We start from the raw sequence: 13,689 nt of genomic DNA, 5'->3' as shown, positions 1-13,689 counted from the left end.
TCTTGTTGAATTCTGAATTAAATGGGATTAATTGGACTGAGTTGGATTGGATCAAAGTGAATGAAAATAAAACATTCCTTTCTTATCACTTTTAGAATTTCTTATTTGGGAATAAAGTGAAAAGCACATAGATGACATTTAATATGTATCACAAGTGGTCCTTCTCTATCATCAGTTTTATAAACTGCCATGGATATAAACAACTGTAAATAGATTGCATCCAAACAAGATGGCTTTGATTAGAAAATGGAAAGTAATTAAATTGTGGTAGGCCAATAAAACACAATGGAAAAATTCCATCAAGGTGCCTAACTTGAAGTCCTAGTAATTAAAATCACAAATCTTGAAAACCCTTCTTTGAAAGTAGCTCACCAGATAAATGTTGTTAAAAGCTTTTGTCTCACAGATTTAGAAACACTGAAAATCTTACAGAAGAAATATATGAGACCTTCAATGCAATTCATTCATTTTAAGACATAGAGAAAACAGATTGATATAATAACTAGATGAATACATTTTTATACATGCCTCATGGGAAAAGATCCTTTAAGTTTAAATAATATATATCACATTCAGGTGGCAACTATTTCTACCAATCAGTAGTATATAGCTTTAAAAAGGACCATCTTTAGCAAAAGAATTACCTTCAAAGTTCTGATTTTTAAGCCAATAGTGTTTAAATTCAGACTCTGAACAAATGAAAGTTCTAGTAGTTTCTCAGAACTGAACACTTGCCTTTTAATATGTCACTTTATTTCTTCATTTTTTTGCATATAAAACAATTAAAAATATTTGGAAGTAAGGTAGAAACCAACTTTTGAAAATGTACTATTACAGTCACCGTAGTATCTAATATTCACTGATTGGGAAAATTATTATCTCAGTGAGAATCTTACTTGGCCTAATATACCTCAAATAGTGAGAATGTTATTCATACTGGAAGAAATTTCCTAAGAGATTATCCTATATGCAATGCAATATAAAATGCCTCAAATCAACATGGATATGTTTGTGGCTTTCATTTGTTGATAAAAGTTATTCTTTGTAACTTAACTGACAATCATGGAATGAGTGTCTGCCCCTTCTATTTATTTATTTTTTTTTACTTTTACTTTTTCCTTTGGATGTGCCTAAGCTGTTTTTTTGTTGAGCTGTTGCAATGATTCATAAGAGGGAAACAAAGTATTGTTCTTCTAGATTTATAAGACATTGAAGACTATGAACAATAGAAGATATTTTTTCAAACATAAAGTTACAGAATAAGCCAGACATAAAGGGATATACATACTAAATGACTCCATCTCTGTCAGGATCAAAAATAGGGATAACTAATCTATGGTCTTATCAAGATAGTGGCCACCCTTGGTGGGGTTAGTGACCCGAAGGGGGCATGAAGGAGACTTCAGATATGCTGACAAATAGAGTGTGATTGGATGTGGATACTGGTCACCTAAGTGGGTTGCTTGTGAATGCTTATTATCTATCATTTATTCACTGGGTCTGTCTGTGCTATAGCTCAATAAAAATTCAAAACCAAATAAATAATAAATACACAGATAAATACGTAAATAAAGCAAGAATGAAAAGCATTGAATTTTCCCCCCATTTCTAACAGTATAATTCTCAAGGGTCTCAAGTTAGTCACACATCACTGGAGTTGTTCTAAATTACAAGCCAATTTAGTAGCAGAATCAAGATTGATTGAATATGGGATCTTCAGGTTTCTTATCATCATCTAGGTAGGGGCAGGGGTTCTGGGTTAGTTAGTTAATTAGTTAGTTTTGCTTTTTCTGTTTTATTTTCAATCCTGAGCTGCTCTAATCTCTCTAAGACCCCTAATGCAGATGGTTGGCGGGAGCCTGATAACCTGTCTGTGTGGACTGACAACATTTGCCATGTTGCAGGCGAGTTGTGTGAGGAGAAGCTGGACTTCTGTGCCCAGGACCTGAACCCGTGCCAGCATGACTCCAAGTGCATCCTGACGCCAAGGGGGTTCAAGTAAGTCAGAGGGCCTCTCCTGGGCTCACAGCTGAGGAGAGGACCTTTCTTCTCCTCCAGAGCTTCACACCTCAGCTCCAGGTTTAAAGGACTTGTTCACTAGTGCCAGTGACCACTTTATGGATAGTCATTATGCAGCATGGATTTCTCTCAGTACACTGAAGAAAAAGAAAGGAGGTTTTTGCTTTGTGCTATGACTCTTTCTGGGAGGTCAATTGGGGAATAAAGGATCCTCATCCTCAGCCTCCTCACATTTATTTGAAAGCCAATCTAGCTAAATACCTGGCATCCTGGGGTGCCTCATTAAAGGTATGTTCGTGGTGAAATAAAGAATTTGATTTGAATGTAACTGAAGATGTTATGGTCTGAAAGAATACTCAGACTATCCAAGGTGGGAAAGATAAGCGACTGTGTGTCCCAGACTGCCCAGACTTTTCCAGGGTGTGCCTGTCGTCTTACTGTAATTATCACTAGTGCTCCTTTGGCCTTAATATATGTCCTGAGGATCTGTAAGGGTCACAATCACACTAGGTAGAGGGTTCCCTCAAGTGAACTCAGAACATCAAAATGATTTTGCTTTCCTCTCAAGAAATATTTCTGAAGTCTGTTTGGTACCAAATTACATGATTCCTTTGCTGCAATCCTGAAATATTTTCAGTGGATCAACAGCAAAGTCTCTTTTTAGAGTTGCCAATGGCTTCAAGATCATGTGATCCAAATTCACCTTAAACACAAGGAAATCATAGTCCAAAGATGTCAGATGGCTCTCCAAAGACCTCAAGGTTCCTTGTGGGGCAGAGCCAGGTTTGGTACTTTACAATTGGGGTGATTTTCCTAATATCTGTTACCCTAGATGGTTTTATAGTTTGTGAACACTACAGTTGGTGTTTTAGATGACAGGCTGGGATTGTATGCATGACACTATAGTTAAGCTGTTCTTACATCAGACAATTAGAAAATGAGATTATTAGCCTCTTCACCTGTATTTATTGAATATCTTTCATGAACAGGACATATGGTAATAATACCATTTTATATTTTTGTAATGCTTTCTAGCTTTTACATACTTCATCTTCTCAGTGAAATGACCCACACTTAATTGCCATAGGATTCAGAGAGTTAAAAATCACTCAGCTTAGGAACACTTTTATAAGAAGAACTGGCATTTGAGCTGTTACTGTAAGATTTTTATATTTATAAATACATCACCAGACATTCTGAATCAAGTGGGGGAGTGAGGCCAGTAGACCCTTTCTGCCTTTCAAAGTTTGATCCAAATTAAATATGTATTCTCAAGTTTTCTCTTGGCAGTGTTCTTTTTTTCAGTTTGCTTTAAAATCTTAATTTTAGAGTATATAGATGCCAGTTGCAGTAACTGCTAATGCCATTTGTTATCTTATCAAGAATGAAAATGATAGGTTTGATTCTCTCTTTCATGGTGCTTACAATTCTATGCAAAATCCAAAAGTCCTATTATTTTTTTTTTATTTTACACAAAATTTTGCACTATATTTTATTCAACCAAACACCTTAGGTAATTACTTTCACTTCTGATAATCTTTTGATATGCCCACAAATGAACATGACAAATTGAAAGTACATCACCTATATAATCAATATCATCATTTCTTAGAGAAATTATGTAAATCCTCCATAACTGCTTATCTGCTGAACAGGTTTCACATGGCTTTGTAATTATAAGATAAAGTATCAGCAAGCCTTAATGAAAACATTAAAAATAAGAGTTTGTCTTCAAAAAACAAATTCTTAATTAAACATCTTCTGTTACTATCAGGTTGCACACTCTTTAAAGTGCCTTTCTGTAGATTACAAATGAACTTATTTGGAAGTCCACTATTTTCATTAGTCAATAATTCACGGAGCTCCTTTTATAGTCATACGTAGGTTAACCGAAAACTGATTGAGTCAGAGTTTTTGCTGTGGCTCCCATCTTATAAATAATTGCATGTTATGAGAATGACAGTTGTAGAAAGAAATGATCTTAAAAATCAAATAAGATGAAGCTGGTCAAGAAAATCTCTACTGCCAAATGTTGTTTGGACAAGTTGTACTGTTACTTCAACTTCATTTTCTTATTAGTAAACTATCAGGTCTGGTTTTACTCTTCTTACTATATTATATGCCTCATCAATCTCCTGAATTGCTTTGAGATATTTCTAGACCATGATATGCCATAAGTAGTCTTTTCAAGCATGCATCTTACTTAGTCGGCTTTTGGGCTTCTCCACAGTATGTTTTGTATTCTTTGCTTTTTTTCTTCATTCCTTGTCAGTGGAGCAGAGGGAATTTGATAGGTTTTATCGATAATGCAAACTTAAAAGAATTCTTGTTCTAATTTTTCTTTCTGTTTTGAAACTTGCTCTGAGGATCAAAAGGAAAACAAAAATGTTGATCATGATATAACTGCAAGTTCTAATGGACCTGAAAAAAAAACAGTATTGGGAGAGAAGAGGATATAAACAGTCTCCTCGACAGCCACTGTAGTGAGGGCTTGGTTCTCTTATCTTTGACTTTGACTTTTTTTCTCAGATGAATAATTCAAAGTGTTTCAAAGCATTTGTTCCTTCTTTTACTGCTTGGCACTTCAGCAGCTCTGCTCACATTAACATTGATGGAAGTTCTCTTCTAGGGCCTTGTCCAACTATTTCAGAATCTGTATGGCCACTTAGGGTCCATTTAGCTTCAGTCTTGCTGTTTACTTTGTTTCATTACGATTCATCATTAAAACCAACTGGCGGCAGATCAAGCGTGCTGATGCAGTGAGCTCCTTTCATGTCTTAATTCATACATGCAAGGGCAAAGTTAGCTAGTTACTCTTAGGAGGCCTAATCGCCAATTTGGTTTAACTCATCAGTTCTCCAGAAATGTTTAAGTCCTGATTTTGCATTTTAAGGTAAAATCCTTGGCGATCAGTAATGTCAAATTCATTTCAGTGTTTTTAAGTTCTTTACTTAAATCCTAATATATTTGAAATAAAACAGGGATGATTAGTGAAGAATGAACCATAAGACCTTTATAGAATTAGAAAGGCATATAGAGAGTTATAAAAGTAGCAATCACATATTGATCATATATTATATATAAATACCATACTAATGACTTTATGCATGATATTTTTTTTTTGGTTTTTATTTGTTTTGGTACCAGGGATTGAACCCATAGGCACATAACCACTGATCCACATCCCCAGAAATTTGTGTTATACTTTAAGACAGGGTCTTGCTAAACTGTTCAGGGCCTTGCTAAATTGTTCTGGCTGGCATTGAACTTGGGATCCTTCTGCCTCAGTCTACCAAGGCACTGGGATTATAAGTGTGTGCCACCATGCCGAGTTGGGTATCCAGTATTAACAAAATTGGTTTTCTTGAAATTATATTTTGTTCCAGTGTGTCTAGTCTCTTTAGGAAAATGTAAAATGTTCATATTTTTTTTAAAAAATATGTTTACAATTTGCAGTAAGTTTTGCAATTTAGCCCTTTTATCATTCCAGTAGTCAAATGAACTAGGCTGAAATAAAAATAAAGGACTCTATAAGCAAAATGTGGAGTAAGGAAGGGAAAGGGGGAAGAAGAAGAGGGAGGAAGAAACCCTAATGCAGTTAATCTGCTCTTATTTGTATTGTGGCTGTTCACTCTCACAAATGAGATGAACTCACCATTCCTCTGGTAGTTCACAGTGAGAAACCACACCATAGTTTACAGCCAGAACCATTTACTAGACTTGATTATTCGGAGATAAGATAATTCTAAATATGCTTTATTTAAAATGCTACCATGTTTTCTAAATGAAATGAAGCTGTTTTACTAATATTACATCAGTTGAGTCTGAAACTTTTCCTGCTTGTTCAAACAGGTGTGATTGCACACCAGGATACATTGGTGAACACTGTGACACTGACTTTGATGACTGCCAAGATAACAAGTGTAAGAATGGTGCCCACTGCACAGATGCAGTGAATGGTTATACGTACATCTGCCCAGAAGGTTACAGGTAAAGCAGAAGCGCCACTTGCTATTTTGAGTTCTACAGGACTCAAATTCACATATATTCTGACTAACATGGTTTTTTCCCCTATTTATTCTTCAGTGGCTTGTTCTGTGAGTTTTCTCCACCCATGCTCCTCCCTCGTACCAGCCCCTGCGATAATTTTGATTGTCAGAATGGAGCTCAGTGCATCATCAGGATGAATGAGCCAATATGTCAGTGTTTACCTGGATACCAGGGAGAGAAGTGTGAAAAATTGGTCAGTGTAAATTTTGTAAACAAAGAGTCCTATCTTCAGATTATCTTCAGCCAAGGTCCGACCTCAGACCAACATCACACTTCAGGTGAGAAGTGCCCCTCCAGAAAAAGCTGATCTGATCTTAAGCTACATTCAGCTTCTAGGAATGTGCATTCAGGTAGCTGATGAGTAAATGGTGGAGTTCCTCAAATAGAAGGTTAATAACTTCATCGTCCAATGACCAAAAAAAGTTCCTTGTCGGAAATGCTTTGGTAATTCTTCTCTTCAACATTTATATTTTTTTAAGTGAAATAGGAACCAGTATTTTTATTCACTACTTGATCCAAAGGGGAATAAAATCCCCACAGCAGCAAAGTATGTTCCTCAATTTGGGGCTCAGTAAAGATATTTTATGCACTTGTTTTCATGGTTCTGAAGTTGAGATTCTGCATAGGAGGAGACTGAGAAGGGTGCAGGGAAAACAGACACCACAGTGTAGCCAGTATCTGCTCACTCTTCTCTCAAAGCTTTGAAGGATCTCTATGAAATTTACAAATATGTTTTAAATCTTTCCAAATCATTGTGGACCTTTAACCAAGTCATTCAGACCCATATGGAGAAAGTTGGACTACACTGGGGGTGATATGTGCACAGTGTATGGGGCTACATGTTTGTTTTTTCTGGTAAACAAAATATTTTTTCATGTATTTTGAATGCAAACAGCATTAGCCAGTTTCCTAGAGACTCCACCTCTTTTTATTTCTTTTACCCCAAAACTTCATTAAGGAGTTGGCTTGAGTTGAAGTAATGAGCAAAAGGAGATAGGTAGGCCTTCTTTAGAAACCTTTCCCTTATCTTCCAGTATTTGTCACCTGGGATCCTTACAGAAAGTATACAGTGGTGCTGAGGTTTAAGTCACACCTTTGACCTGACTAGTCCTTTAAAAGCCTCCCAAAGAAAAAGAACAGTACAAGAACAGAGATTTCCCGCTGCATATGGCATCACTATAAAGAATTTGTTGTTGCTTAAATATGGGATATGAAAGTTAATCTTGCTCAATGCAGTCATCTTTAGCATCTGTCAAGAACAAGACCTATAATAGGAACAAAAACAGCAAATAAGTGAAAATCTCCAGAAAAGGAAGTTCTGAGCCAATCCAACATATTTACTTGAGTTTTTGTTATTATTTTCCAATTTCTTTATGAATTAATTTTAAACAGGATAAATTGCAGACAGGTCACCCTTCCAACAATAATTTCATCATGTATTATTTTTGCATAGCCACAGGGACAAAAAGTCCTCACTTCACTTAGTAGTCTGTCTCTTTTTGATGAAAGATGTTTGGTGGGCTGTACATCCTAGTAACATCAAGGTAACTTCCTACTAGATCGCCACAGATGAGGACAGCGGCATCCTCCTGTACAAGGGTGACAAAGACCATATTGCTGTGGAGCTCTACCGAGGGCGGGTTCGCGCCAGCTACGACACCGGCTCTCATCCAGCTTCTGCCATTTACAGGTGAAGATCTCTCAGTTACTGGTAAAGGTGAAAAAATTTGTTTAATGAAGAACTGCTTCTTTTCTATGATTTTGCAATGGGCATGGGAGGGCATGATTGGCTATAGTAGGTATCTTAGTCCAGTATAACAGATCTGGTACCGAGTAGAAGAGAAGCCACAGAGATTTATTTCTTATAGTTCTATGAAATCCAAAGTTGAGAAAAGAAGCCGCCTTGGTAAGAGTCTTCTAGCTGCATTATCCCAGGGCAAAAGACAGAAGGGAAGATGGTATGAGGAAGAAAGGAGCCAAACTCATTCTCTATCCAGGAACCCACTCCTAAAATAACTAACCCATGCCTTGATAGCAGAGTTAATCCATTTTTGAAGGAAGAGTCCTCATGACCTGATCAACTCTTTTTTATTTTTTATACTGCACATTAAACCAAGGGGTAATTTACAACTGAGCCACATCCCAGCTCTTTTTATGTTTTATTTTGAGACAGGGTCTCGCTAAGTTGCATAGGTCCTCACTAAGTCCCTGAGGCTAGCTTTAAACTCACCTTACTCCTTCCACAGCCTACAGCGACTAGCTCCTGATCAACTGTTAAGGGTCCCACTTCCCAGTTTTATTGCATTGGGAGTTAAATTTTCAACATAATAAACTTTGGGGGACACACAATCGATAGCAACAGGCTTTATGATAGATACTATTAGTATCAATATCAACCCTCCATCATCCTGTGCACGTCACCTAGTTAGTTCCCTCACTTGTAGAAATAACTGCAACCCTTATGAAGGGACACACACTCATGCACATTTTTTCTAGGCAGGTATCTTAAATAGATTAATTAAATCAAATGTAAGAAATGAATGTGGACCATAGTAAGACCCCTTCATTCTTAAGATTGAACTTTCTAGATAAGTATTCCTCTATTATAAATAGCTTTGATATTGACAATATAAAAGAAGTTGCTGTGATGAATGAACCATCAGGACCATGAATTCTCAGTTCTCTCTAAAGGCTACCATGTAAAATTCTGGCCCAGGTTTTGCCTGACTTCTGTTTTTTCCAGAAAAGGCAAAAATGTTTTTTTTTAAATATTTTTTCTCTCCCTTAAATATTGATTTATATTTTTAATATAAGATATGTGAGCTAAACACATATTTAGGCCAAACTCCCTTGGCAACAAGTCGGAGGATGTTGTTTGTGACAAAAAATGGAACAGCATATATAAATGTGCTTCTAAAGACTTCACACCTTATCAGATCCCTCATAAATAGTCCTGGGAAGACAGTTGCCAATAGCAGCCATGAGTGGAATTCAATAAGTACTTTTGGTGGTGAGTTGACCCACTTGGGACTATTTGGAGCATGGAAAACAATAATTATTGTGTGAAATGTCCTTAACTCCCACCACAAGATGGCTTTCAGATTTCTCGTCACAACCTGATTTGCTCCGAAAATTCTCTATTTTACCTTTTGTAAAGGTAATTCTCCTTTTGACCTTCTACAGAAGGCCCATTAACTTATTAATTCACCTGCAGCCTTTACCTGCCTTTCTCATGCACATATATTATTAATTCATCTTCTAGCACAGAGAAGAGGGTGCCACTAATTCTGCTCTGGTTTTAGCCCAAAAATCACCTTTGACTTCAAAGTCACTGATTTTTCCATAGCAAATTACGCAGGTGAGAGGGATGGGAACAGACACTTTTCAGCCCATCACTTTGTTTCCATGATCAGAACTTGCCTTGTCTCCAGCTGGCATGGACTGTGCTTGGTGTATCAGCAGCAGGACAAGACAGGAACAGCATGCCTGCTGAAGCTTTCAACAGATGTCTCCTTTATGAACTACTTCATATTAGGGTAATTTATGAAGTCAGTGGGATGTTACTTGCATTAAGTAACAGATTGGGTAATATTAAACTCCAGGTCTAATAAATTAAATTGCATTCTCTCTTAAACTGCTCCCCGTGGTAAACAAAACCAGCTGTTAGTCGTGTAAAAACAGAAGATGTGTATTTTTTTTTCTTTTTTCTTTACAATAAAGGAAAAGATTTAGGAATCCAATTTTCTTGTCAGTGTAATAGCATTGTATTTATAGTCTACATATATAGCATTCACTTTGCTGGAAATAAAGGCCCAAAAGACACATTTTTTTTTTCAAGGAACAGCAGGCTGTGCCACCGACCCAAGATATGTAATAAAAACATAACACTAAAAGTAGCACTTACAAAAACAAAAGGGGGCAGAGAGACAGCATCCACTGAATTGAGATGTGGACTCACAGTCATTGACTGCGATTTTTTTCTGTTCTTTTCTAGAAATCTCTTGTCGAGGGGAACGGATAAGAGATTATTACCAAAAGCAGCAGGGCTACGCAGCCTGCCAAACCACCAAGAAGGTCTCACGCCTGGAATGTAAAGGCGGGTGTGCAGGGGCCCAGTGCTGTGGGCCTCTGAGGAGCAAGCGGCGGAAATACTCTTTCGAATGCACGGACGGGTCCTCCTTTGTGGATGAGGTTGAGAAGGTGGTAAAGTGTGGCTGCACGCGGTGTGCGTCCTAGGCATGGTCCCAGCACCTTCCACCTCTGACACAGGTTGTCTACTTCTTGACCGTGTTGGACTAATTTATGCTTCATAGTGGAAATATTTGAAATATATTGTAAAATACAGAATGGACTTATTTTTATTATGAGAATAAAGACTTTTTTCTGCATTTGAAAAAAAATAATAAAATAAAAGACTTGCTTAAACTAAAGCTTCCCCTACACTGGAGAAGTGTGAAGAAAGTTATACGTGGTGGCATTATAGCAACCGTGGGAACGGTTGCAACACAGATCTGTCTTTGCAACAAGCTGAAGACTCGCAGAAGCACATGGAGACTGAGGAGCTACTGTGCACCGACCTGTACTTGCCCAGAGCATAAAATGTGTGTCCCACCTTCACATCAAGCACAAGTGTGTGAGTGAGACTGCCAGGCAGGGGTTGGAATTCCAGAATTTACAGATAGAGCAAGCTGATAAGAAATATTTTGTGCAAAATATAAAGTATCCTGAAGATCTGGGTTCCATTCACGAAAGGAATGGGAGTGAAGTGCTGACTCACCCTACCTTCTTTCTAAATGTCCGCAGAAGCAGCACACAAAAGTGTTCATCTACCATTTTCCAGTATTAAGTTTTTGTAATATAAACGATAAAGGAGGTGATAAAGAACCAATAGATTATTGATAAATAAATTAGTAATAATATGAATTTTTGTTTCTATGACTTCTAAACAGCCCTATACAGTATTCAGTTTCAATGAGGAATATTTATTGTATCAAAGTACATTGTACTTAACGTTTTAGGCCATTCTTTTGCTGTTTCTTGATGCTTTAATATATATTAATTTATAATTATCCTGATTTTTTGTACATTTTTCAAACTTAAATATCAGGATTTTTTTTTTATTTTTTGGCAATAGTACTAACATAGGTTTATCTTGGGATAAATATGTGTTGGTCTGTTTATTGACCTGAACATCCGACCACTGGTGTCACAGACCTACTGGCCTCATTTAGGACAGCTGCAAAGAGCATGCAGAGTCTAAGAGTAGGAAAAGGACATCTGTGTGAGACAGTCATCATATAGGAAGAAGTGGCCCCTCTACACATGTCTTTACAGAAGAGAAATGGTGTGTAGCAATTGACACTAGAAAGTAGACCTTTTACAAATTAATATCTCCTTGACATTTTTTTGCCCTTTTATTGATTGGTGGGAAGGGAAACTGTCATGTCAAAAACTGTATTTTTTTTCCAAAAATAAAACTCCTTTATTACCTTCATGTTCCCATGTTAACATAGTTGCTGCTAAATTACATTGTAGAATTGATGATGATCTATAGTGGACTCTGCTTTTCCCTCACTAAAATCCCAGGGTGCCCTGTAATGATGCAGATGTTTCTCCCTCAACCCCCCAAAAAAATCTTTTTAAAAAAAGAAAATTAGATGTACATGTGTAATTCAGTGTGCTTTGTCTTTCTCCAGACTAATATCAGTTACACTACTGATGTTTGTAAATTAAACAGATATTTACTTCATTAACAGCTTGGTGGTTTTCTTAGAAATTGCACAATACTTAGAGGTCCTGCTTTAACAATTTCTAAATCCATTGATAAAGAACAAGGAAGACAACCTATACATATTTGTTGTCAGGATTTGGTTTGAGATGAATATATTGTCACATTTGGGGACTTTGAAATGGTCACATGGAAGAGATGGATTGCATTATGTGTTCTTTGCTTAGAGATAAGCCTCAGAGCCTTACTCCCTTGGCACAGTAATTCCTCTCTATTGATCATGTAGATTGAAGTTATGTAGAATAGACATTTTACTTTATGGTGGTTATTTAAAGGGGGAAAAAGTGAAGTAATATCAGTTCCCAGACTGTATTTCCTCTTCTTACTGTTTATAAAGACAATTAATCTCCCCACAAATGGTGAGACAAAAATCTAACTAAGCAACATGTTTTCATTCATTTTTCTTTCCCTCAATTAGAACCAGACCAAGTAGTAACTGGTAACTGCCCAGGTCAAGAACCAACATAGCCTGAGTAGAATACAACGTCATCACTTCTCTTTGAGAAGGTCATGCACACATGCACACCCACTAACACACTTACACTCTGTCTCATACATTCATTCTTGTTTATGGTTTATTTATGTCATATAAATATTATATAACTATTATAAAATATTTACATATTCCCATCGGTTGCTCCCTTTTTTCAAAGGTTTTGAATCATCCATTAGGCAAAGAAACATCTGTGAAGATACCATGACTGGGATTTGTGTTTATAGATACATGCCGACTTAATGGTCAGTGTTTGTTGATTGCTCAGTATATGCCAGATAGCATGCTAAGAGCTCTATGTGAGTGTCTCATTCATCTCTTTAAGTTGATGGATTTATTGGGCTTTCTGTTTCACACTGGGGCACAAGGCTGGAAAGCAGAGGAGCTGGACCACATTTCATGCTCCTCAGACTAGGTAGTCCACGTTCTAGTAGCAGCAACAGCTCAGCAGATCCTACTCGTCAGGAGACTAAGCTTCATGCCTTAGTCCCACACACACTAATTCTGTCAATCATATAGATGTAAGTAATCTAGATAAATATTTTTTTATTTTGTTGTTTTGTCTTAGGTTTGGGTTTTATTTTTTGTTTGTTTTTAATACTGGGGATTAGACACATAAGTGCTTAGCTACTGAGCTATGTCCCTAGCCCTTTGTACTATCAAATGAGACAAATTGAGTGCAATCATTCATGTTATAAATGGCTCCTTACTTATGAATACTTGGCCATAGGATTCCTTTGAGTAGAAAAACTAACTCTTCTAAAGCTTTTCCAATAGAATTCAACAGAGCACAATCATTGTGTGCTGAAATGAGTCAAAATGACTACATGGAATACTGCACACTTGTCATCTGAAAAGACAGTTATTAAACATCCCTAATATGTTTACTTTTAAATTGTCACATGAATAAGACAGTATAAGGAAATTCCGTGGGGTTTTGACATGTGTTCGATTTAAGAATATAACCATCTCAATCTTCAGAATTTGTTCTCACCACAGATTTCCTGACATTATTTCTAAGCAATAATAGACTAACCCCTGTATTAGAATTGCTCTGAGCATTTTCTTTTTTGGATGATTTGCTTTGGCAGCAGCAATTCCTTCTGGAGAAATGATTAAAGACTTGAAATCAATTCAGGGAAGAAAGACCTTGAGCTTTATATGTCATTCGTCTCATGTTGTGACCAGTTATTTCCAAAGTCATGTTTGTAAAAATATATACACTATAAAAATATATGAAGCTTTATGTAAAGCTTTCTATAAAGCCATATAAAGTTATATGAAATATGGAGGCTATTTTCCTTCCTAATCCTCTCTGTGTACTCACAAGTCATTTAAC

General features: G+C 36.7%; 1 protein-coding gene across 1 annotated transcript in view; it reads left to right on the top strand.

The window, feature by feature from the left end:
* The window catches only part of LOC308640262 (slit homolog 2 protein-like), a gene marked incomplete at both ends in the record, with an annotated part of 55,882 nt that extends 45,215 nt beyond the window's left edge, over nucleotides 1–10,667 (top strand). The window contains 8 exon segments of the mRNA XM_081312229.1: nucleotides 1,905–1,998; nucleotides 5,872–6,009; nucleotides 6,106–6,304; nucleotides 6,306–6,347; nucleotides 7,629–7,759; nucleotides 9,372–9,427; nucleotides 10,064–10,294; nucleotides 10,501–10,667. Of these exon segments, the coding sequence (XP_081168355.1) occupies nucleotides 1,905–1,998; nucleotides 5,872–6,009; nucleotides 6,106–6,304; nucleotides 6,306–6,347; nucleotides 7,629–7,759; nucleotides 9,372–9,427; nucleotides 10,064–10,294; nucleotides 10,501–10,667 (1,058 nt within the window).
* Between the last annotated feature and the right edge of the window lie 3,022 nt (nucleotides 10,668–13,689).

Source organism: Spermophilus citellus (genome assembly GCF_964194105.1).
Source record: "Spermophilus citellus genome assembly, contig: SCAFFOLD_485, whole genome shotgun sequence".
Lineage (NCBI taxonomy): Eukaryota > Metazoa > Chordata > Mammalia > Rodentia > Sciuridae > Spermophilus > Spermophilus citellus.
Note: the sequence above shows the minus strand (reverse complement) of the source record. Positions and strands in the feature narration are given on the sequence as shown.